We start from the raw sequence: 27,466 nt of genomic DNA, 5'->3' as shown, positions 1-27,466 counted from the left end.
TTGCTTGATATAATGCCCCATTGACACCATATAACTGCAGCGTATTGAATAGCTTCTCTCTTGGCACCTTGTCATATGTCTTTTCCAAATCGACAAAACTTAAATACAGATCTTTGTTATATTCCCATGCTTTCTCGACTATTTGTCGTAAAGTGAAGATCTGATCCTGACAGCCTCTATTTGGCCTGAATCCAGCTTGTTCTTCACCAAGCTTTTCTTCCACAATTCTTCTCAACCGTTTCTCAAGTATACTTGCATAGATCTTGCCAGGAACACTCAGTAGGGAAATACCTCTGTAATTCTCACATTCAGTTTTATTTCCCTTTTTATATATGGGTATTATGAGAGCTCTACTCCAATCATCGGGAATTCGTCCCTCTGTCCAGGCTTTCTGAACTATGCAGTGCAGCCACTGTAAGACTCTTATACCACCATACTTCAGCATTTCTGGTCGAATATCATCTACTCCTGCTGCCTTTCCACATTTCAAGCCTTTGATGGCTTTTTCTACTTCAAGTATGTTCATTACTTATTTTTTCACGGTATTAACAACACCACAAACACTTTTATCAACAAGGATGTTTTATTAACGCTAATATTTCTCTGATTTTCAAATCAGCATCATCAGAGCACAACACACATGTAAACGCGACAGTGAGTGAAACAATATAATTGCAGAAAGACAAAAGATCTAAAGTCCTATTTTTGGCGCCCTCTAACGAAAAAAAAAAAAAAAAAAAAAAAAAAAGAAGCAGTTATCCAGGAGTTTTTCTTAGGATAACCGTCTCCCAAATTTTTGGCAAATTAATGCAACCATATTTGTTAAGGTTGGGAGAATTCTTCAAAGCCATTGCTGACTCAAAAAATAGTCTTTCAGATCTATAACGACTCCTAAATAGCACATTCGTTTTTCTCCATCTAATCCTGTGTGAAGGAGTGTCCAAAGCGTGGTCTGCCAGTCCCGACTTGCCATAGTAATAGTAGCGAATGTATCTTTCATGTTCTTCCAGGCGGATGTTCACTGATCTTCCTGTTTGCCCATAATAGGCCAAGTCACAGTCACATGGAACTTCATACACTCCTGGGTGTGCTAAAGGGTGAAGTTTATCCTTTGGTGAGCGGATCAGAGTAGCCAACTTGACATGAGGCTTGAAGGTGGTGCGAAGGCCATGTTTCACCAATACTTTGGCTATCTTTTCCGATGTACCTCTGATATAGGGAATAGAAATCGTCATGTTATATTCTTGTGTATTAGAGGGGGGGCAAAGTAATGGGCCTATGTAGTATTTTTTCTATTTTGTAGGGATTGTAGCCGTTGGCTAAGAACGTATGGCGCAGGTACTGGAGTTCAGTGGTCAGAGCTGTATCGTTAGAACAAATGGCTCTGGCTCTGTGTGTCAGTGTTTTTAAAATGCCGTACTTCCTGTCAGTGTTTTTAAAATGTAGGCTTCCTGTAAATAGAAAAAGATAGTGATCCACCTGAAAGGCGGGTGACTAATGTGTCAAGAAATGGTAAACAGTTATTTGATTCTTTTTCTACTGTGAAGTGAATTTTGGGGTGTTGGCTGTTTAGGTAGGTGACAAAAGCATCCAAAGTGTCTTGTCCATGGGGCCAGATGGCAAACACATCATCTACATAGCGCAACCACACTAGTGGCTTGTATGTAGCTGTGGTAAGTACTTTGTTTTCAAAGTGTTCCATGTAAAAATTTGCTAACGGGGGGGGAGAGGGGGGAACCCATAGCAGTACCATTTAATCTGTTTGTAGAATTCCCCCCCCCCCCCCCCATGTAAAGTAACCTGCATTCATGGTAAATTGAAATAATTCAAAAATATCTGGGGGAAATTTAGACTTGATTAATTCAAGAGTGTCTATAAGTGGTACATTGGTAAATAGGGAGGTGACATCGAAACTAACCATTATGTCTGAATTTTTTAGGATTAGATTTTTAACTAGTGTTTTGAAATGGATAGAATTTTTTACAAAAGTAGAGGAGTTGCCAGTAAGAGGGGCAAGCGACTTGGCTAAATGCCGGGCCAGTTTATATGTGGGACTATCTATGCTATCAACTATGGGGCGTAGGGGAACATTAGTTTTGTGGATTTTTGGTAATCCATAAATGCGGGGTGTTTTAACATGAATTGGTTTTATTTTCCTGATGATTTCTTTGGGCCATGATGTCACTTTTTTTAGTAATTTTCGGACTTTTTTCTTTTGCGCCATTGTAGGGTCTCGATGTATACTTTGATACGTAGAACTGTCACATATGAGATCTTGCATTTTTTTGTTATACTCTTTATTCATGATCACTGTTGCATTTCCTTTATAAAAGTGTTTGTGGTGTTGTTAATACCGTGAAAAAATAAGTAATGAATAACCATATAACATGACGATTTCTATTCCCTATATCAGAGGTACATCGGAAAAGATAGCAAAAGTATTGGTGAAACATGGCCTTCGCACCACCTTCAAGCCTCATGTCAAGTTGGCAACTCTGATCCGCTCACCAAAGGATAAACTTCACCCTTTAGCACACCCAGGAGTGTATGAAGTTCCATGTGACTGTGACTTGGCCTATTATGGGCAAACAGGAAGATCAGTGAACATCCGCCTGGAAGAACATGAAAGATACATTCGCTACTATTACTATGGCAAGTCGGGACTGGCAGACCACGCTTTGGACACTCCTTCACACAGGATTAGATGGAGAAAAACGAATGTGCTATTTAGGAGTCGTTATAGATCTGAAAGACTATTTTTTGAGTCAGCAATGGCTTTGAAGAATTCTCCCAACCTTAACAAATATGGTTGCATTAATTTGCCAAAAATTTGGGAGACGGTTATCCTAAGAAAAACTCCTGGATAACTGCTTTTTTTTTTTTTTTTTTCGTTAGAGGGCGCCAAAAATAGGACTTTAGATCTTTTGTCTTTCTGCAATTATATTGTTTCACTCACTGTCGCGTTTACATGTGTGTTGTGCTCTGATGATGCTGATTTGAAAATCAGCGAAATATTAGCGTTAATAAAACATCCTTGTTGATAAAAGTGTTTGTGGTGTTGTTAATACCGTGAAAAAATAAGTAATGAATAACCAGCAACGCCTAAGCTTATCAGTTAGATTACTTCAAGTATGGATATGTATTCCTGACTGTATGCCTGGTCAGTGTTTTTTATCACTGTGTTGTCATCATTGCTTGTTTCATTTAGCAGTTTTTCAAAGTAATTACTCCATACTTCAAGGATATCTTTTTCTCCTGTTTTCATTTCACCTTTATCATCTCTAATTCCTTTTACAGCACTCTTTCCTCCATTCCTAAGCTTCAACAACCTCCAGAATATTTTGCCACCTTCTTGATATTTATTTTCTATATTCTTGCCAAAGTCCTCCCATGACTTTTGTTTAGCTAGTTTTACACACTGTTTAGCTTTCTTACATTTGTCTCTGTATTCTGTAAGAGTAAAAGCTGACTTATTTGCCAGGAACTTTTGATATGCTTTCTTCTTTTCCTTCACTGCCTCTTTAACTTCCTGTGTCCACCAGGTAGTTCTGATTTTTTTTATCTTTGCACACAACCTCACCATATGCCTCTCTGGCAGAATCAATCAATGTTTCCTTCAGAGTTTGCCACTGAATCTCCAAGGTTTGATTCCTGTTCTCAAACTCTTTCATTTTCTTTTCAATAATATTTCTGTATTTTAGTCTACAGTTTACATCTGAGAGCTGCTCAACTTTTATTCGCTTTAAAACTTTCTTACATGTTATTCTTTTCAATATGAAATTCAATTTTATCCTGCTCAAGACTAAATAGTGATCACTTCCAATTTCAAATCCTCTGTACACTCTGGTGTCCTGCACCAGGGAGAAAACATCACTATCAACAATAACATAGTCAATGAGACTTTTCTTATTCCTAGCCTCTTCTCTCCATGTGAATTTGTGCACATTTTTATGTTGGAACATGGTGTTAGTAATAACCAGTCCATGTCCTGAGCAGAAATCCAACAGATATTTGCCATTATTATTAGCTTTGCTCTTTTCTCCAAATTTTCCCAAAATATTTTTGTATGTCTCACAATCATTTCCTACTCTGCTATTTAGATCCCCTACAAGGCCCAACTTTTCCTTTTTCATTGTGTCAGTTGCTTTTTCTAAAGCCTCAAAAAATTCCTCCACTTCTACCTTAGTAGAACCTTCTGTGGGACCATAGGCATAAATAAGTCTCATTGTCCAGTTCCCCATTCTCATATTTGCCCACATTACTCTACTTGAGACTGCCTGCCATTCAAGAAGATTAGCCTCGTATTTTGTGTTGAATACTATGGCTACTCCTTTTTTTCCTTGATTGGTATTGCCTGAATATAACATTTTGTATTTATTGCTCAGAAAGATCTCACCAGTTTTGGTCTTTTTTGTTTCAGTCACCCCTATTATGTCGATCTGGTACTTATCTAATTCCTCAGCTAGCTCCATTTCTTTGCCATTCAGGCTTCTTACGTTGATAGTACCGATCTTTAACTCTCGTGATGTTGAGTTGGGGTTTGTTTTCAGATTTGTTCCAGTAGCTGACTTTTCGCTGTTCGCCCTGGTTCCCTGGCAAAAACAACGGGGGCCTTGTTTAACCGGGCGACGCCCCAGCCAGCATGAAATTTTGTCATGTTGTACCATCATTTTTTATTTTGGTTTAACCAATAAGAATACAATTTGGTCGGCTAAATCCCAAATTGCCAGCCCATCCTCGTTCGTTCAGTATCAAAGTAGATACCCAACAGGGTGCACCACGAGAAGGTGAGGATTGGACATTAGGTCAGAAGCCCTGGTTGGTTCTCTGCATTCCTTTAAAGGCTATGTGGAGGTCTCCTCTCAGTTATACAGCTTTGACCCTTAAGCACCCCATTATGACGTCAGACGAATCTATTAGATTTTATGAAACCATCGACATCGAAATAACTTTCTTTTTTTTTATGTACAAAAAACTACAATTATGATTATATTTCTTAAAAAATATAGGTGTTTTTGTAAACCTTTGGTTCCAATTGTATGTTTGTATATATAAATTACATGCAAAATTACACCCCGAGTTACACGAATTCGACTTACGTGCTTTTCATTGGTCCCACCTACTGCGTAACTTCAGGGTATCACTGTATAGACTTTACAACTTTGTTATAGACAACTATTTTAATTTCCCGACATTTCGACCTTCATATTAAGGTAACCTGGAGTATATACAAATATACAAGGAGAAGCTGAGTTACATTTCACACAGTATGCTAAAGAGACAATGATTTCGTTAATGGTTATTCTACTGGCATGACCTCTAGTGAAAATATAATATATAAAGATATGTAATATTAAAAAAAAAAATACAGATAAAATTAAAAAATTAATTCATTATTTAGAAACTAAGGAAGCCTGTGAGATTCTTATCAACCACCCTAATCTTAACAATAATGATGGTCTAAAAATCCCAAGCATATGGAAGGCACATATTCTACCCATGGAACCTTTCTCAATAAGAGTTAACTATAAACAGAACTATAGATAATCCAGAATCTTAAATCTAATATAATAATTGTCATGTTAAATTAGGACATCATTGTTACTGTAAGAAAACTATCTATAGAAAAGAATGTTATCTTAAATAGAATATAGCTTTGATGTAGTTTCTAAATAATTAATTAATTTTTTAACCGTTTTTAACCGTTGATCAAATCATCATCTCTTTAGCATACTGTGTGAAATGTAACTCAGCTTGTCCTTGTATATATTCCAGATGATGACCTTAATATGAAGGTCAAAACGTCGGGAAATTAAAATAGTTATTTATATAACACTGTCCATAATTTCTAAAGCAAATGCTGATGACCACGTAACACTAAAATGAAGGACAATCATTGTAACAATTTTGAGAAAAATACAGGGAAAAAAAATAAAGATAAATATTAATTACTTGAGTTGACTGAAATTTCTCAGGTTGGATGTTCCTGATAATTTGTATATTCAATTTTTTTTTAATCTCTTTAAAGAATCCAATGGCCACTCACTTCATTTGAGTGAAAAATTATTAAAACTTTTTTTAATATATAAACCAACTGTCTAATAAATCCGGCAGCTTTCATCGTTTTTCAAAATGCTAGAAAACTGAATAAAATGGACTTAACAGCCACATATTTCTGATTATTACTCCATGAGTTTACATTTTTAATTTCAGTTTTTAATGACAATTTCATCCATGAAATTGTCATTAAAAGATAAGGGACAACACTTATCACCTAGTTATTTCCAAAAAATAAATTAAAATAAAATACATTAATTTAAATGCCTGAATATATTATGTGCAATGTTTTGTTTGTGTGTGCAACATGAACTTTTTTTTTTATAAAATCTGTTATTTTATTTTTTATATGCCTTATGTAACTGAAAAATTACTGTCTTAGGAACAATTACTGCTAATGTCATTGAAGCAGTGGAATTTTTCGTACAAGGTCTTGCTTATTCCTGCAGTGTTGCTGAATATGAATTAGACTTTGGTTGGGTAGATATACAGATTGGTAAGGTATGATAACAGTTCTTTAAACAAGTTGAATCAGTATTTACTAGTATATATAAATTTATCATTATCTTCACAGTAATGGATATGTATCAAAATGATACAATAGAATTAACAGGATGCATTTCATTCTTTTTGAATCATGTTTGCAGCCTATATATGTGTATGTATATGCTGCTGAATTAGGTAAGTAACTTTGTACCAAAAATGTTTTTCATCCGTACATAGTAAGGCAACAGATATCAGTTAGGCAGACTTGTGCGTGTGTGTGCATGCATGCACACACACACACACACACATGTTATTAAACTCAAATTTTTGTTTTATATCACTTATTCTTGATTTTCTGTACTTATTGCTCATCATCATCATCATCATGTAGTTTTCTCAATGCGAGAGTGCAGCACCATGTCTTTCCAGTACTCTCTGTTGGCAGCTCTTCTTTTTTTATTACTATGGATGAGACTTGGATTCACCATTACACACCAGAATCCAAACAGCAGCAGAAACAGTGGACAGAAGCCAGTTGTTCAGCACCAAAGAAGACAAATTCTGTTCCATCAGCAGAAAAGGTCATGGCATCGGTGTTTTGGGACGGGAAAGGCATTTTGTTTATTAATTATCTTGAAAACGGTAAAACAATAACAGGGGAATATTATTCTGATCTTTTAACCAGACTAGACAAAAAAATTCTTGAGAAAAGACCCAGTTTGCAGAAGAAAAAAAATCATCATGTTGGAGGCTTAATGAATTGTATACAGCACTCAGAAAGGATTAAAACAGAATTTAATACTTCCTATATTTCGTATCAGTCACTGAGACATCTTCAAGGATTACAAAAAATCTAATGTAACATATATACAAATACCACACAATACTAAGCCTAATTACGTGGGTCACTCTAAAGTCCTATCTAGGTGAAGCGTCCTCTAAGGGCGGTTGTAGGTGGCCTGGAATGTAAGATGGGATCTCTGATGATAAGTGTTTCCCAAATCTTAGAAAGATTTGGGAAACACTTTTTATTTGGTTTTATTAACCTTGAGAAGATTCAAGCTTAATAAAACCATATTTATTAAGATTTGGTTGATTTTTGAGAGCTGCTGTCGATTTTAAAAATAGTCTACTTTTTTTTGAATTTGTTGTTGTGGAGCATGGTGTTTTTTTCCATGAGATCCTGTAGGTTGTATCCAAGACATGGGCAGCGAGACCTGACTGACCATAGTCTTGGTTTTGCAGATGTATGACTTGTGTTCCTCTAGGTCAGGATTCGGCAAGCTGCGGCTCGTGAGTCACATGCGGCTCTGAAGTAAAAATGAAATTAAAACTATCATAGTTTCATTTATAAAATTTTTAAAGGATTTTATTATATAATGGTGACTAATTAGGATTAGGCTTTAGGGTGCCTCGACATCTGAGGTTATTTGCAGAGCAACAAAGTGACTAATAAGTGAGCGCACAGGCACCCTCTACTGGGCAAGGCAACATTGGTCATGGTGAAATATGAAAGCAGAGTCCATGTCGCTTTGCTGTTTCTGCAACTTAGTATTCTCTTTTGGCTGGGTGCATCCAGAAACTGCATTAAGGTGATAAAGGCAACCTGACAATTATTATTATTATTATAAAGGCAATTATTTTAAATATATATATATATATATATATATATATATATATTAATGTTCATTATTTACTCAGTAGAACTGTATATAAAAAAAAAAGGAAATTAAATGACTTTATACCGAGAATGACAAATTTATTGTTAAGATATAACTAGTTTCGTTGAAATACAACTTCTTCAGGTATCATGGGCAAAGAATAAAATAAAAAATAACAGACACATGAAAAAATACATTAACAGATCTAGTGTAAAACAAGTACATTTAAAAAAGAATGCATGCTAGAGTTCCAACTGAAAGTTGACTACATGCGTGAGCTGGTATTAGTGTGGCAGTATTGGACAGTGGCAATGTGTGCATCAGAAATATTATAGCTAAGGCTGTTATTAATATGAGACAAATCAAGTGATATTTCTTTAGATTCAATTATTCTTCTTTCCAAGTTCATCATAGCACACATGGATATTAAAGGTTTTTTGTCAGTCAATGATGTGTTGGCAGCCATCGTCTGCATTGATGGAGAAGAGAACGTGGCTAGAGAGAGCTCTGGTTCTGTTGTAAGAAATGTCTCTTTGATGTTCTTCCATGCATAAAAGGATGGATTTAGCAGTTTGGCCGTAATATGGTTTGCCACAATCACACAAAATCTTATAGACTCCTGGATACTGAGTAGGAAGTTGTTTCATTTTAGGTCTACTTAGTATGGAGCAAAGTTTAGGGAACGTAGTGAAGCAAGTTCTAATGTTGAATTTCTGAAGCATTTTTACCAGTTTCGGGGAGAGAGAGCTGATGTATGGTAACGAAATAAAGCCTCTTGGTGAAGAATCTTCAAGAGCAGTTGAGTGATGGACAGAGAGAAATTTATTAATCTTTTTTAAGAGAGAATCCATTGTTAACGAAAGACTTCGAGTTCATATTCAATTTCTGTTTCATTTGTTAATAAAGATCTGGCAAGATGTGCCAGGTTTGAAATAATACCAAACTTTTGTGGAGGGTAGTGATGGGAAGAAGCATGAAGGTATCTGTCTGTGTGAGTGGGTTTTCTAAAAATGGAGATAACCACTCACACAGACAGAAGAAATATCTAAAGAAATCTAAAGAAATATCGCTTGATTCGTCTCATATTAATAACAGCCTTAGCTATAATATTTCTGATGCACACATTGCCACTGTCCAATACTGACGCACTAATACCAGCTCACGCACGTAGTCAACTTCAGTTGGAACTCTAGCACACATTCTTTTTTAAATGTACTTGTTTTATACTAGATCTGTTAATGTATTTTTTCATGTGTCTGTTATTTTTTATTTTATTCTTTGTCCATGATACCTGAAGAAGTTGTATTTCAACGAAACTAGTTGTATCTTAACAATAAATTTGTCATTCCCAGTATAAAGTCATTTAATTTCCTTATATATATATATATATATATATATATATATATATATATATATATATATATATATATATATATATATATATAAATAATATTGGTTTTATTATATTTAGATATGTTGACGGTCGCGATTTACTGCGCCGTGTTTTATTTCACGTGCAACTTTTACAATAAAACGTGTTACTGGTGAGATTTATTTTTATTATATTTTCGAATTACTGTCATTTATTATTTTGAATAATCACTTAGTTCCTTTTATTTTCTTTTTATATAATGTATTTATATAACGGGGGTAAGGGATAATTTTATTTACAGGGAATTATTCCAGGGTAAAGATATGCACAATTCATCTCTATTACAGAGACCTAGCCTCTTCTTTACCAAGACCGCACTGCGTGGCGAAGAGTCACATCCTTTCAGAGGTGCCCCCATTTTCACAGAACAGTGCAGATCTAGATTGGAAAGTCGAAAAATATTCTGGAGGAAGGCAATGGCAAACCACCTCTGTACCTTGCCAAGAACATTCCATGAACATTCCAAAAATCAGAACGTACGATATGGTGCTGGATGGTAAACCCCCTGGGCCCGAAGGCATCCAGCATGCAACTGGGGAAGAACAGAGGGCTTCCACAACTAGAACTAGTTTTTATGATGTGTCCAGGTCAAGCCCAGAAGGAAGCTTGGTCACGGATGTTGCTGGTTGGAAAAGGGAGGCTCACTTTTCACAAAAAACCACAGGATTGGAACGTGGAATGTTAGAAGTATGAACCAAGGTAAGCTGGAAATAATAAAGATGGAAATGGAGTGCAAGAAGCTGGATATATTGGGAATAAGTGAACTTAGATGGACAGGAATGGCCATTTTCAGTCAGAGGACTATATGTTGTATTACCCAGGACGTGAGACAAGTTGAAAATATGGAGTATCTTTCTTACTCAGGAAAAAAGATGGCTAGATATGTATTGGGTTAAATCCAGTGAGTGACAGAATCATTTCTCTCAGAGTGAGTGGACATCCAATGAATATGACCATCATTCAGGTGTATGCACTTGCTACAGAGGCATCAGAAGAAGACATTGAAGAATTTTATGGCAAATTACAAGAAGATGATAGATGCAGCACCAAAGTGAGATTTATGGCTACTTATTGGAGATTGGAATGCAAAAGTGAGAGAGACTCAGGAACAAGGAATAACAGGTCGTTTTGGTTTAGGTATTCATAACACTGCAGGGAAGAGACTATTTGAGTTTTGTGCAGAGAATTCTTTGTTTGTTGCTAACACCTGCTTTAAACAGCACAAAAGAAGATTGTACACATGGATATCACCTGATGGACAACACAGAAATCAAACTGACTATATACTTGGACAAAGAAGATGGAGAAGTGCAATTCAGTCTGTCAGACTTTTCCAGGTGCAGACTGTGGAACAGACCATCAGTTATTAGTGGCTACGATACATGTGAAACTACGGAAACTGAAAACAACACAAATGTCTATCAGATATGATCTTGGAAACATACAGCTGAATACAATATTAGTATACAGAACAGATTCAACACACTCAATTTGTGAAAGAGAAACAGATGAACTATGGGATGCTTTCCTGAGCAGTTTTGATGCTCAGGAAACTGCTCAGGAAAGGAGGAAAATGAAGGCCACAGGAAATTTGTAGGAAGTACAGCATTTGAATGCAGAGTTTCAACAACAAGCCAGAAGAGACAAGGAAAAATACTTTAACCAGGAATGCCAACAAATAGAAGACCAAAACAAGAAAGGAAAAACAAGAGATCTTTTCAAAAAGATCAGAGAACTAACAGGGAAGTTTGGTGTCAAGGTGACAATATTGAAAAGTAAACACAAAGGATGTTACAGAAGCTGCAGACATCAATGAAAGATGGAAAGAGTATACAGAAGCCCTTTGTAGAAAGGACTCCAAATTTACTGAGAAATTTGAAGAGCAGGATTATACACAGGAGCCAGTACCACTGGGGAGTGAAGTGAGGTGGGCACTGCAACAGCTATCCAGTAAGGAAGCACCAGGAGGAGATGGAATACCCATTGAGCTGCTCAAAACCCTGGGAGAAGAGGCAGTTAAAATTTTAACAGCTCTGTGTCAGCAAATTTGGATCACAACTACGTGACCTAGGGAATGGGAAAAAAAAATCAGTGTATATAAAATCAGTGATGCAAGATAGTGCGAAAATTACAGAGCTATAGTACTGATTTCTCATGCAAGTAAAGTCTTACTTAAGATCATTCAGAAAAGGCTGGAACCATTCATGAAGAGAGAATGGAAAGAATGTGGCCTAGGGAATGGGAAAAAAAATAAGTTTATATACCTTTATTGAAGAAAGACGATGCAAGAGAGTGTGAAAATTACAGAGCTATAGTACTGATTTCTCATGCAAGTAAAGTCTTACTTAAGATCATTCAGAAAAGACTGGAACCATTCATCAAGAGAGAAATGGCAGATGAACAGGCAGGATTTTAAAGGCAGAGGAACAAGAGATCAAATTGCCAATGTGAGATGGATAATAGAAAGAGCACAGGAATAACACAAGAATGTCTACCTTCTAGTGAGTCAGGAGATCGCTAAGAGAGGAAAACCAAGATGGTGAATACATAAAAATGTTGTTTTGTTAATGCATCTGAAGAACTTTTTTGGGATTTCAAAAACAAAACAGAGATTTTTGTTTTTGAATATAAAATTAAAACTTGTTTTAATTTTATTTAAAACCCACAAACTTTAAAGAGATTGTAAATGTCCTCAAATGTGACTATCCAACAATTCGAAGACGTTAAATTAGCTTCACCTTTAGCAATTGTGGTAGATGAGTCTTGCGACATCAAGGACACAGTCCAAGTTTCCCTTTTTGTGCGGTATATATCATCTGAGGGTCCGAGAGAAGAACTTCTGGGATTATTGCCACTCAAGGGCAAAACCCGTGGAAAGAATATAGCAAATGCTGTCCTTGGATGCATGGAAAAAAATCATATCCCACTCAATAAAATTGTGTCAATTGCAACTGATGGTGCAAAAAATATGATGGAAGCGAAAAGGGTTTTATTTCAATTTTAAAAGGAAAAATTATCATGAAGTGATTACTTTCCATTGTATACTCCACCAGAAAGCACTTTGTGCACAAACATTTACAGAAGAAATTGGTAAAATTATGGAATTGGTAATTAAGATTACCAACTCCATTATAGCAAGGGGACTTAACCAACGACAATTTAAATAATTGCTTAGTGAAATGGAGAGCGAGTATTCAGATCTTCTCCAGTACAACAGGATTCGATGGCTTTCCAGAGGTGACGTGTTAAAGTGTTTTGCATTTTGCATAAATGAAATCAAACTATTCCTCGACAACAAGGATAGATGTTCACTATCCAGAATTAACAGAAGATCAGTGGTTACAAAAATTGTGCTTTACGGTGGACGTTACATCACAACTGAATCAGCTCAATCATAAATTACAAGGCAAGGGGAATACACTTTTTCAATGCTAGAGGAAGTTATTTCATTTGAAAAGAAATTGATTCTGTTCGCTGAAGATTTCTTCCGGACTCATATCATGAGTTGGAAAAATTTGCATTTGGTGTTCTGAGTATCTTCGGGTCTACATATTTATGTGAGCAATCGTTTTCTAACATGAATTTCGTTAAATATAAATTGAGGAGCCAAATTACTGATGCCAACTTGGAATCGTGCCTTAAATTAAATACCAACTAATTACAAACCCGATATACAGAAACTTTCTAAGGAAATGCAAGCTCATTGCTCACACTGATTAAAACCAATGAGAGCAATTTTTTGTGTGATTTTTTCTTCATTTTATAAAGATATAATTAATATTATAACTTGTTATATATTACTATAAATTTACTATAATATTACTTTAAATTTTCCTTATTTGTAAAAATATTATTTATGGCTCTTGAATAATTTTTAAATTGTTGTGAGGAACAGGTTTGGCTCTTTTTCTTCTGAAACGTTTGCCGACCCCTTGCTCTAGGTGGATGGTTGCTGATCTGCCTGTCTGTCCAAAGTATGCCAGCTTACAGGAACAGAGTACTTTATAAACTCCAGGTACTGATAGAGAGGAGGGAGCTGATCTTTTGTAGGACAGATAAGGGTAGCAAGTTTGCAGTGGGTCTTAAATGTTATGTATAGGTTGTACTTTTTTAAAATCTTGGCTATTTTTTCCAATGTGCCAAGGATGTAGGGTATGGTGATGGCATTTCTAAACTCTTTCTGAAGAGAAGACTGGGGAATGGGGGGAGGAAGTGATTATTTTTTTTTAATACTGTGATTGCAGTAGCCATTGGAGAGGAAAGTGTTGTGTATGTGGTCGAGCTCAGTTGTAAATTACATGAGAAAAACTCATTTGTAGATTACAACATGAACTCGACCAGATACACAACACTTTCCTCTCCAATGGCTACAGCGATCACAGTATTAAAAAAATAACCAGTTCCTCCCTATTCCCCAGTCTTCTCTTCAGAAAGAGTTTAGAAATGCCATCACCATACCCTACATCCATGGCATATCAGAAAAAATAGTCAAGATTTTAAAAAAGTACAACCTACATACAGCATTTAAGACCCACCGCAAACTTGCTACCCTTATCTGTTCTACAAAAGATCAACTTCCTCCTCTCTCAGTGCGTGGAGTTTATAAAGTACCCTGTTGCTGTAAGCTGGTGTACTTTGGACAGACGAGCAGATCTGCAACCACGACTATGGTCAGTCAGATCTGGCTGACCATGTCTTGGATACAACCCACAGGATCTCATGGAAGGAAATCGCCATGATCCACAACAGCAAATTCAAAAAAGAGAGACTATTTTTAGAATCAGCAGCAGCTCTCAGAAATCAACCAAATCTTAATAAATATGGTTGCATTAAGCTTCTTAAGATTTGGAAAAAAAATCATCAGAGATCCCACCTTACATTCTATGCCACCTACAACTGCCCTTAGAGGGCGTTAGTGTGTGGTATTTGTATATATGTTATATTAGTTTTTTTGTAATCCCTGAAGATGTCTCAATGACTAAGACAAAATATAGGAAGTATTAAATTCTGTTTTAATCCTTTTTGAGTGCCATATACAATCCATCAAGCCTCCAACATGATGTCCTCACCAGTGGCAGCTCGTGGCTGGAATTCGTGGGGGGTGCTGCAATCTTGCAATATACACACACACTGTTAAGTACAGTGAATACGTGTTTGGATAAAATATCAAAATTATGGTAAAAATTAAAAAAAAATTAAACATGAAAAAATAGTGTTTATTATCGATAAAATTATACAGTTTGGTATAATTCAAAATTATTAAAAATAAAAATCCATTATCATAACCCCAATAATAATCTTCTAAAATGAAAACTATAAAAAATTTTATGTATTTAATTGTAATGTCCAAATATTTAAAGAGACAGAGTAAACACGATAAGCACTACAAACACTCTACTACTGGCACAGACTGCATATAAACAACAGTGGAACTGCATGATGGTCAGTGCCACGTTACGCTAATAGCTCGCATCTCACAATGATGTGCATATGCTTGCGCATGTAGCAATATGGCAGTGTGGTAAACACAGTGCTGCTAATGTCCTTCGCCCTCCTAAGTGTTACAAGAAGGATTTTTATTATTTTTTATACAAAATAAGAGAATTGTATAGGATTGTTGATGATAAAATTAAGTATTACAAGCAAATATAAATAAATTAATAAATTCCCCAGATTTGGCTACCTCTTACTTTCTCTTCCCAAAACTAAAACTCTTCCTCGCTGGTCAGCGTTTTTCTTCAAATCAATACAGATTGCAAATTCGATTTTACAGATTGCAAATTTGAAGAATCAAATTTGCAATCTGTAAAAAGATTGCAGCTGTAGAGGGGTATTTTGCAGATATTACTGAGAACACTACAGGGACAGAAGCATCGCTGGAATAAATGTATTATGTATTAGTCTTAAGTGAGATTATGCTGAAAAATAAAAGAATTTATAATTTTGAAATTATAAATTCGTTTTTTCATTGTTAGGCTGAGAACTTTTCAGACCACCATCGTATGTATATCAGGAGAGAACATTAATTTTTCTGTTTTGTTTCGCTATACTGATGTTTTGAATCATATACTGAAAACTTCACCCTATGATATATTGCACTGTTGTAAAAAAAAGTGCATCACTATGAAGCGGCTTAGGAATGACAGGGAACATGGATTTGATGATATTTGGGTTTCTGCATCAAAGGAGAATTCATTTGATGAGTCGAGACCTAAGAGACGAAAAGAGCCTTAAGAGATGGAGAAGAGAGCGTGCCCAGTATAATTGAAGGCACATGCTCTTCTCCATCTTTTCAGACCTTTTCTTCAACTCCTTTTCTAAGAATTTTCTTTTGTTTACAGAGATTCAGTATACATTTAATGCAATAATAGTGTACATAATATCCAATCATTATCAGAATTATCCACACTTTCAGGAATCCTACATTCATTACATTTTTTTTTTTTTTTTTAGTATCAACGGCTGTTCTGTCTTATCAATAATAAAAGACATCTCACATATGCTAGTATTTTGGTGTAGATAAACAACTTCTTATAATACACAGAGGTATTCATTTTTATTCAAAATAGATAAAGTTTCACTACTTCTATTGTTTCCAAAGACTAAAATGTCCCTATATCATAAAAACTTTTCACCTTCAACAGGTACTATACTGCACAAGCCAGAAAAACAAGTGGCTTTGTTTATTACTAAGTACAGTAGACATTTGTGTACTATATTTAGGAACAATTAATGCAATTAGATACAACTCGAACAACACACTTAATGGTAAAACACTCTGCTCTCTCAGACTATGCTGCATGCATGCAAACAGGGCAGATTTATTGGAGCAGCTTACTAAAAACATATGTCCTAAAAGCCGCTTTCAAATTCTCAGTTCACAGCTGTTTATAATAGTCATTTAATACAGAAAGTGCTCAATTTATGAAAAGCAAAATAAATATACACTCAAGTCTCTAAAAAGAGACTTGAGTGTACGCATAAAAATGCGTATCATTTTTATGCAGTTTTGAAGTTATGCAGTGCATATTTCATGCAAATTCGGGGTTTCCCTGTTGTTTATAATGAACAGCGTGTTGCAGCACATTCTAGTGTAACATAAGTCACATGTAAGCAGCGAGTGTCCATGAAGTTTAATTTTGCATGTGAGTAATTGTTTGTGTTTTCATTATCATAAGTCTAAATTTTGCTAATTTTTATTTTAAAGATTTAATTTGGCCCAATGGAGAAAAAAGAGCACCAAAGAAAAGCAATTTCTTTGGAAATGAAAATTGCACAATTAGATTGTTTAGCAAAAGGAGAGGGATCTACGGCGATTGGTAAACATTTTAATTTAGGCGAATCTACTGTAAGAGTAATTAAAAAGAATGAAGTTGGAATAAGAAAATTTGTCATTTCTGGCACAAAACTAAGTGCAAATTATCATCGTACTCAAGAGATGCTTTATTAATAAAAACAGAATGAGCGCTTTCAATTTGGATTGAAGAATTAACTCGAAGAATTGCTATAAGTGGTTATTTAATTAAGCAAAAAGCTCTTCGATTTTATGAACAGATGAAGCAATTAGAGCCATCTACTTCTGCTTCCCAGGCTGATAAAGAATTTTTGTCTAGCAAAGGATGGCTAACCGGGTTTTTTAAAAGGAATGCACTTCATAACATGAAGATTACAGAAGAGGTTGCAGCAGCAGATGAATAAGCAGCCAAAATTATTGAAGATGATGGATATTGATCAAATGTTAAACACTGACGAAACAGGATTGTTTTGGAAGAAAATGCCTAATCGAACATACATCGCAAAGTCTGAGTAAAAAGCAAGTGGGTTTAAAGCAAGCAAAGATCAAGAAATGTTGTTACTTTGTAGCAGTGCATCAGGGAATTGAATGTTGAAACCTCTCTTAGTAAATCGATCTCTACGACCATGTGCTCTAAAAGGCAAAGATCTAAAACAGCTGCTGGTACATTGGATGGCTGACACAAAGGCCTGGGTAACAACTGCTAATTTTTTAGCTATATTTACTGAATGGTTCAATAATTGCCTTGTACCAGAAGTGGAAACATATATGAAGCAAAAAACTCTCGATTTTAAAGTTTTATTAATTGTTAATAATGCACCATTTCATCTGTGACATGGTGCATTATCAACATTATCAAAAAAGACTACCTGCATCAAATGTGCAGGTAGTCTTTTTTCCACCCAATAGAAGAAGCATTATTCAGCCATTAGATCAAGGCATAATTGCTAATTTTAAAATATATTACGTTAAGCACACTTTTCAATTTATATTGGATAAACTAGAAAATGAATCAGTAGCAGTAACTGATGTTTGGAAAAAAATTTCTATTTTGGAAATAGAAAACTGTTTAAATTATGTTGCATCTGCTATTGCTGAAATAAGACCACAAACTTAAAATGTGTGCTGGAAAGCAGCTTGGCCTGGAGTTTGCAAACAGAGCAACCATTCAAACATCTACATTATCAGCTGAAATCATTACTTTAGCACTTGAAATTGGTGGAGAAAGTTTTGATACATTTAGCCAGAATGATGCAGACGAATTGCTTGTGGATAATACTTTAAGTGATGATATTATTGGATATTGATTAACTTTTGATATCGTTGAAGATCCAGAAAACGATAGTGAAGCAGAAGAAAAATCTGTCCCCCTCACTGCAAATGTAATTTGACAAGGTTATGAACTGTGCATTTGAAATTTGAAAATCATTTTCTTGTTAATGACACAAATTCTGAATGAGTCTTTAAATTCCAACGGGAGCTGAAAAACTGTATGTCTGGATATCACAAGCTGTTTAAAAAATTAGTAAAATCATCATCTTAAAGTTTAATCACTGATTACATAGTCAGAAGAAACAAAAATCAGCACAGAACGAGGGTGAAGCTAATTCTCATTGTGAAGAACCGTTGCTTTTACCGTACAGATCTGTTGTTGTGCTGAAAGTTATTTCACACCAGTTCACAAATGTTGCAGAATATTGTCTAATAGCGACGATAATTCTGATGATAAAATGTAAAAAAATTGTTACTTTTCAATAAAATTAAATAAATAAAGATTTAAAGCAAGCTTAGGCATTCTTATTTTCCTGAATATTTATATACTTTTTTATGCGATTTTATCATAATCAAATTCCTGATATATAGCTTCAATAGGTGTACAGGATATGATAGTACTACATGAAAATTAAATCATTACTAACTTCCTATCTACAATTTTCCTCCAAATCAGTCTGTTACTTGTCAAGACTCCAACATTATCAGATCTTTAATTTCTATCATCTAAGGCACTTTTTACTGTATCAATCCACCTATATCTTGGTCTTCCTCTGAGTCTTTTTCCTACCAACCTGACAGAGAACACTTGTTCTGCTAATCTTTCATCTCCCATTCTGTTTAAGTGACCATACCACCTGAGATTAGCTCTGCTATTGCATTCCTGGATGCTGACAATGTCAAGTTTTTTTCCCTAATATTCTCATTTTTAATATGATATTGCCATTGATGCTATCTGTTAACACCCTTAATCTTTCTCAGGACTCTCATATCTGTGGTCTCTAATCTTTTGGTCAAGTGTTTTACTTCTGATCCAGCTCTCAGATCCATAAGTTAAAATTGGCTTGAATACTGTCTTGTATACAGCTAATGTAGTGTTTTGACTAATTTCTCTCTTATTCCATATAAATTTATTAATTTGACTTCCTGTCTTGTCAGCTTTGTTGATTCTGTTGTCTATTTCCATATTTAATTTACCATCTTCACTAAAAATCGTGCCTAAGTAACTGAAATATTTACTTGTTCTATAGGTTCTCCATTCACAATGCAGTTGATATTTTCAATGATTCTGCCTGTTTTCATTGTCTTTGTCTTTTTTTTTTAATGCTGACCTTCATACCATATCTATTACAACAGTTATCTTGCAGACTTGTAGTGGATTTATTTAGAAGTATAACATCGTCCCCATAAAGCAAAGAGCTGACATTAACATCTCCAATTTTGATATCTGGTTTAATACCACTTTCCTGCATAATGTACATCCTTTTGTGATACCAGATTTAACATCAAACCATTCTTCTGTACTTCCTTCCTGAACTTCTTTCAATTCTAACTGCTGATTTACAACTCAAATAAAGGCTTAGTATTGCTTGATATAATGCCCCACTGACGTACAACTGTAGCATTTTGAACAGCTTCTCTCTTGGCACATAAAGTGAAGATCTGATCCTGACAGCCTCTATTTGGCCAGAATTCAGCTTGTTCTTCACAGCTTCTCTTCCACAATCATTCTTAACTGTTTCTCAAGTATACTTGTAAATCTTACCAGGAACAGTCAGTAGAGAAATACCTCTATAATTTTCATATTCAATTTTGTTTCCCTTTTTATATATGGGTACTATGAGAGCTCTATTCCAATCATCTGAAATTTGTCCCTCTGTCCAGGCCTTCTGAACTATGAAGTGCAGCCACTGTAGGAGGACTTTTCTACCTATATACTTGAGCATTTCTGGTCAAATATCATCTACTCCAGTGGCCTTTCCACATTTCAGGCTTTAGATTGCTTTTTCTACTTCAAGTATGGATATGTATTCCTGATTGCATGCATGGTGAGTGTTTTTTACCAATGTGCTGTCACTGATTGTTTCATTTAGCAATTTTTTGAAGTAATTACTCCAGATTTCAAGGATATCTTTTTTTACAGTTTTCATGTCACCTTTGTCATCTCTAATGCCTTTTACAGCAATCTTTTCTCCATTTCTGAGATTGCTTCTTCAACAACCTCCAGAATATCTTGCCATTTGTTTTCTATGTTCTTGCAAAAGTCCTCCCATGACTTTTGCTTAGCTAGCTATGCAAAAGTTATCAGATTTTAGATTTATTTGAATTCATTGCTTCGTTTTTATGCAGTTTTAGAAAATTAGGGAATGTATCCCTAATTTTTCAGCATAAGTTAGGTCTTTTTGTGCAAATTTTTTTATGTGGTTTTCTCTGGAATATATCTACTGCATAAAAAGAGACCCGAATGTGTGTGTGTGTGTGTATAAAATTTGAAATCAGTTTGATTTCCATTTCAAATATTCAATATCATCCAGAAACTTAAATGCTAATTGCGTTTAAGTGTGTGTGTGGATGGAACTAAAGCTTTGTGAAAATGTGACTGCTCTCCACATAAGCCACATAACATACGTTAAAAGATGGTACCTCCACCCCCCCCCCCCACACCCAGAGAATAAGGGAACGGCAGACACCTAAGTGCGAATGTGACGTGTTAATATATTTTTAAATATGGAAAGTAAAGCCGGTCTGGTCGGCCGAGTTGTTAGAGTATCTGCTCTCTAGCCAAAAGGCCACGGGTACGAATTCTCTCTGTGGAAATACTGGTGGTGGTTGACGGTAGATGGCATTGGTGTAGTTGCGGTTCATTGTAATTGGTGGATTGAGTGGTGGAGACAGAGTTGCAGAGTGGCTGCCTTCCCTCGATGAATGCTTGCACTCCCTCTAGGTGTCACATAATAATAATAATGGTGAAATGAACGATAGCTGTGCTTCATGTGTGCCGTTTTTCTGAGAGACGCAAAGCGTTTATACATCATGGAGAATATGTTGTCATTGACAAATACTAGAGACACTGATAATTTGAATTTTGATACTTTTTTTTTTTCAAATACATTCAAATGCATAAAAATTGGAAGCAGTAATTATTATTATTATTCAGGCCTCCATGGAGTCAAAAGACTTATCGCAGGAGCTCATTCCTAGGAAACACAAAGTTTATCAAGACTAATCATTCGAGAAATTATAATTTTTCTGAAATGAATCAAAGAAAGGCTGAAAATAAATCATTTTACTTATTTATACACAAGTTCCAATCTGCTGTTTTTCATTTGGAAATGTGTTAGCTCATCAACATAAAATCAGTTTTGATTAGAACCACTGAAACACTAACAATTTTACCTGCTGCACCACTTATACATCTTTTCAAAGGGGCACAAAGGTGTATGTATTTGTGACAGCACACTTGGGCTGTTAAAGCAAATATGATATGATGTTTACCAGAAGAGCGAAAAGAAAAAGACAGTAAAACCTTTTACGAAGAACTTCTGAAAATCATAAATAAAATAGACTATTTACTACTATTAAGGGACTAAAATGCTGAAATACAGGAAATATAAAACAAACCAACATAGGGAGATTTGATGAAGATGCATGTAATCAAAATAGTCATAAACTGCAAGATTATGTTTACTTTTAGGAATCGTGCACACTCGGGCTATTAACACGAATGTGATGCAAAATTTACACATTGAAAAGTGCCCTCTTCATGAAGCATTAGTGTATTGTATGTATCCATTTGATTTATATAATTAGTATATTGTGTTTCTTTAGGAATGAGAAGCCAGAAACAATTAGGGGAATCTTTAAGAATAAATGCAAAAGTATAATGTCGATGATATTGCTATTCCGTGGAAGAACAACGCACATCTAGCACACCCTAAATGTTCATCCCTGACATTCATGTATTTCTTTGTGTTCATAATTCTCATGTTATGATAAATGACGAAATGTTTAAGTTTGACCATTTTGATTACATGCATCTTCACCAATTCTCCATATGTTTGTTTTATATTTCCTGTTTCTTATTCTGGCATTTAAGTCCCCTGCTAGTAGTAAATAATCTGTTTTATTTATGATTTTCTGAAGTTATTCGTAAAATGTACTTCCTTTTTCTTTTCCCTCTTCTGGTACATATGCCTCGATTATAGTATGTGACCTTTTAATGCTTTGAGTCTAATTTCTATTAGCCTTTCAGTCCAGTAATTATAATATACATTATTGTTCTTCATAGATTTCTGTATCATTATACCTGCCTTTGCTCTTCTCTTTTTTACTCCATTGTGAATTTGTATATAGTTATTGGTTTGTTTAACACTTTTTTTTTCTTTGTTTCTGTTACTATACATATTTTTACATTGACTTGGTTTAGTTGTTCATCAAGTCTCTCGTCTTTACGTGTGATGCTCCTTAAAATCCAAGTTACGATTTTCATTATATGTTTCTTCTTCCGGTTTTGTTTACCTTTTTCCTGAATTTTTGGTGTTTCCTTTGACAGTCTGTCTGCTTTTCTTTGGCTAAAACTTTAAAGTATATGAAATTTCTCCAGGATAGGATGCTAGCCTTTTACTTAAAAAGTCTACTGATAGGGTTACTACCTAATATCTGTAAACAGGCAGTTCTAACAACATTTGCTCTATTAAGGTTAAACCTCCCATATCTGGTCGCCAGTGCCTAGTTTATACTTTTAGAACAGGATGGACCACGAGAAGATGAGGTTGGCATTTGAGTGGGTGAGGTTATATATCGCACTTCACCACTCTTTGCGCCCTCATGAATGTATATATAATCACATGGAGTATTTGCAAGCTACTCCGAACTCCATTGGCTAAAAAGTGTTTATCTAGATAAAAGAAAGTAATGTTTCAGTGTCATTTATGAATCCAAGAAATAGTCTTAATTCTGTCTCTCTTAAAGGTTGCTTCCAACTTTTCATTTCTGAGTTAAGAGAGTTAAAGATTCTTGTGCTAGGAATGTGAAATGCCACTCGAGGATACTTTTTTCCTGAGGTATCTGAAAAATTAGACCATTGTGCTTGAGGGTACTGTGCAGGTCAATGAAGTCAGTTAACTGCAGTGTGATTAAACATGAAGATTTTCTGCAATATCTTTTGTGTAAATTATACAATTAGCCAAGGATATTTTTGTATGCTCCCTTGAGCTACAAATTCTTCAGTATACCAATGCATAATATAGTCTTTAAAAATGTGAAATACTATGCATTTAACATTATGCCTTCTATACAATGTGTAACGTAATTTGGTTGTAACGACTTGGATATGGGTTTTCCATTTTAGATTATGATATATATGTAAGCCCAGATACAGGTAGTATTGAGTAGCTTTGCAAATGCAGTCACCTCTGGGGTCGTGGGAAGGCATAATATTTCTTGATTAAACTGATTCTCTACCCTTCAGTTTAAATAGGATAAATTTAGTTTTCTGAATGCTCTTTTTGATTTTGTTTTCGCTGAACTATTGCATACGGACTTGATAAATCAATTCCTCGCTTTAAGGTTGGCAAAGTCACTTGATGAGAAAACTATTGTCGTATGAGCAGTATAGCTGATTAGGTTTCTTTTCAATTCCATTCAACAATGGCCGTTTATGTAGATGATAATAATAAAAAAAAGTCTCAAGGCTCTTTACTTTTATCTAGGACTGAGCCTTTAGGAACACCAGTTTTGATGAGTTGGTATTCATTCAAGCTGCCGTTTCTTTGAACTGCTTGCCATCAGTTTTCTAAATAAGATTAAAACTATAGGTGAAGGAAATTCTCAGAAAGAATTTTTCTCTCCAAATTAATTTGACTCAAAAGTAATCTAATGAGGAATAATCAGTTTTATTTTCAAGAAACAACTGTGATACGGATAAAACGATTCAAACACGTACATTCCGTTTACACTACTGGGAGTATTTAATAAAAAAGCAACTTTAAATTTGGTTATAGCAACACTTGATCCTTTATGACCTCACAAGGAAACAGCATAACACCACTATATGACATTATGGTATCGAAATGGGAATAAGCCTGTTATCCCCCGCTTGGAGATCTGTAAAATCAAAGGCAGAGCACATCATTTATTTCTTTCAAGGATGTTTGCAGCTCAGAAATGAATTAGAAGCACGTGTGTGTATGTGCAAGATTCGGAATACCTTCACACATGGCCTCTTGTTCTACCCCCCCCCCCCCCCCCTCATTCTGTGAAAAATCTCTTCCATGTGAACCTGTTAACAACCCCTGAATAGCTTATGTGTCTCAATCCCCCCCCCCCCCCCTCCTCCTATTCACGAGGCTTTGCAGTTTATTTTTTCTCACTCTGTCCTCATACTCCACATTCCAAAGACCACTGACCACCACGGTAGTTGGTGTTGAAGTAAATCTAGTGCGAAAAATAAATCTTTACATAATTGACTGAAAGTGTTAGAAGCACACATTTCAAAACATGGAATAAGTAAAACAATTCCAATATTAAGCTTTTAAAATTTAATTGTTGATAGAATGGACAATCTTTTCTTGTAAAAGTCTGAATTTGATATAAGTGGATGTTGGCACAACTTAATAGGAAAAAAACTTAGGAAAATTGTATCAGTTGCCACATACATTTCCAAAGGCTTGTATTTTGCACTTAATAATTGCATTTGCTAAAATTCACGGTGCTTGTGTTTGCATTTAAACAAATACAGTATATCGAGAAGTAAATCTAGATCAGTTTCACAAAAGGCAACTGCTTTGAAATTGTGAAATTTTATGATAGTGTTGACTGCCAAAATGTCAGCACCTAATTGACGTTATTCAGAAGTCTGGAAAATGTACTTTTTGAAATCTTTTATCTGCAAACTCATGATTTTTCTTACATTTCACAATAGATGTTATTTTAGATATTAGCAATGAAGTTTTCACTTCCCTCATTTATATATAATATTTAAACACCATTTATTAAGTGAAATGTGTGAATTTCAATCCAGATGTTATTGTTGAAAGGAAGGTATGAAATAGAAAAAAAAAGTTGGTTCAGTCGAAGCATATTTACAGTAGATATTTTACATGTGGAAAGCCATTGAACTTCTGGTAATGTGTTTTAAAACCAAGTTGTTAACTCAAAAACTTCAAACCAGAAAAATCAACTTTAAGAAATGTCTACTATTGAAAATAGAAAACTTCAAAAAACATTGGTGGGTGTGAATGTATTAAAAAAAAAAAAAAACTCCATTCTAAACTTATTTTCTACAAAACTACAGAAACTCAGAAGAGAAAAATTCTACACCTCGTTTAATGAAACTGCAGAAAAGGACTTAGCATCCTACTTTTATCTAGGCTGCCAATAGCCTTTATCAGGGCGTTTCACCAGAAGATGAGTTAGCCTGTCTCATACGAGGATGGAAGGGTTCTGAAACTTTCTTGCCAAAAAGTGAGCGAACCAAATAGAAAAACACACCGCGATTTAAGGCTAGTCGCTTCGGCCTTAATTCATTCTACAAGTCAATCTCATTTTCTTTTAGCGCTGTGTTTTCTGTGGTCCACCAATCACAGTTAGAAAATATTTTTATATTTTCTATATTAAATATAATAATATTTTATGATAATACACCTATGTTAATACTAATATTATTATTTATTAAATAATATTATTAACATAGGTGTATTAGTATTATTAGTAGTAGTATTAATAATAATTAATGCTATTACCCCTCCTCCTCAACCTAATTATTGGTGAGTTAGCAATACTACTTTAATATGGAATAATTGTAAAACAGTATGGTTTCTTATTGTCTTTCTTGTCCCATAATTATTTCATGTTTGCATATATGTGTGTTCATGGGACTGATTTGCCTGTTTCCTGGAGGAAAAGCCCAGCCATCCCCATATTAGCCCTCTAACTTACCTTCAGCTGAACAGTACGTATAAAAATTGTGTGTCATACATGGGATTCCAACCCAGACAACAAAGAAACTACGTGTCGAACGTATGTATTACAACAGCTCTTTCTTAGCGGAATTCGCAGGAGTTGTCAGTACAAGAAGCTGTATGCATGGTTCAGTTTTAGTTCCAAATGGATCACTTTTATCATAACATTTTCGTAAAGAAGCTTCGAAATGATATTAAAATTCCGCTCTTGCTGGATGAAATTTAATGAAATGATACAGTTTAAGATATAGATTAAAGTTTTAATTTGAGTGTGACTAGTGTTATTGTGACAAAATTTGTTCTCTACAGATAAATCGCTATCTGTACAATGAAGCAGTATGTACACTTACAAAAAAATTTCCTTAAATGCAAACAAATAATACACAGATACGAGACCCTTAGACACTTCTGCGCATGGAGAATACATTCTGATAATAGGGTAATCAATCCGTATTGTGGAATGAGTGTTTATTATTACACGTTGGAAAATTAACTTTTCTTTTACGATCATTGTAGTTTTTAAAGTGGTAACTATTTTGCTTATATAACAGTTGGAAAATTTTATGTATAAAGCACGTGTTTTGCATGTTGGTGACCAATTCGTACATTGCCTTATTTCTTTCTCCCCTTCAAACATGAATTGACTCTTCCTGGCACCGAGCAAACGACAGCTTTAAAGTGTGGGCGTACTATACTATACTATACTATGTTTCAATGACCACTTCCATATGTTGTCTGTATCTTGAGTAATGATAGATATTGTTACTGAATACTTTTAAACAATAGTTTGCATGAAAAATGATTTTCAATGAATTATGAAAGAATTGAAAACAAATTTTTGGTGAATTTATTTATTTTAATGATTTGCATTTTCAATGAATTGTTCATTTGATGAATTGCCATTTCGACGAATTTCCATTCGGTAAATTGTCATTCGATGAATTATTTATTCAGCAAATTGCTTTTTCAATGAATTGTTCATTTGATGAATTGCATTCAGTAAACTGTCTTTTGATTAACTGTTTTTCGAATGAATTTTCATGGAACTAGAGAGTATAGAAGGGGAAAAAAATGTTTAAGAAAGAAAGAAAGACTAAACGGGCACTAGATGAAGTAAGGCCATTATACATTTAGAAAGACATGTGTTGGCATTTCATACTGAGTTTAATGGTTTTAATTCCCAACACAAAATGCTAATAATAAAAAAAAAATTAATATATTTATTTACTTAGTCACTGATATTTTGCTGGTTTTATAACTTCGTTTTATAACCTTCCTTAGTAACCATGAAACAGAGAACCGT

At 34.7% G+C, this 27,466-nt stretch overlaps 1 protein-coding gene across 3 annotated transcripts in view; it reads left to right on the top strand.

Annotated features, from left to right (window-relative positions):
* mRpL1 (mitochondrial ribosomal protein L1) overlaps positions 1 to 27,466 on the top strand; it is a 386,771-nt gene that overhangs the window by 178,989 nt on the left and 180,316 nt on the right. For all 3 annotated transcript variants that reach the window (XM_090395205.1, XM_090395206.1, XM_090395207.1), the window contains exon 8: positions 6,440 to 6,558. In XM_090395205.1, the coding sequence (XP_090251331.1) occupies positions 6,440 to 6,558 (119 nt within the window). The remainder of the gene's footprint in view (positions 1 to 6,439; positions 6,559 to 27,466) is intronic.

The sequence above is a fragment of the Typopeltis vanoorti genome, chromosome 7, assembly GCF_054136105.1.
Source record: "Typopeltis vanoorti isolate ZY-2024b chromosome 7, IOZ_Tvanoo_1.0, whole genome shotgun sequence".
Lineage (NCBI taxonomy): Eukaryota > Metazoa > Arthropoda > Arachnida > Uropygi > Thelyphonidae > Typopeltis > Typopeltis vanoorti.
This window is presented reverse-complemented; position numbering and strand designations above follow the sequence as displayed.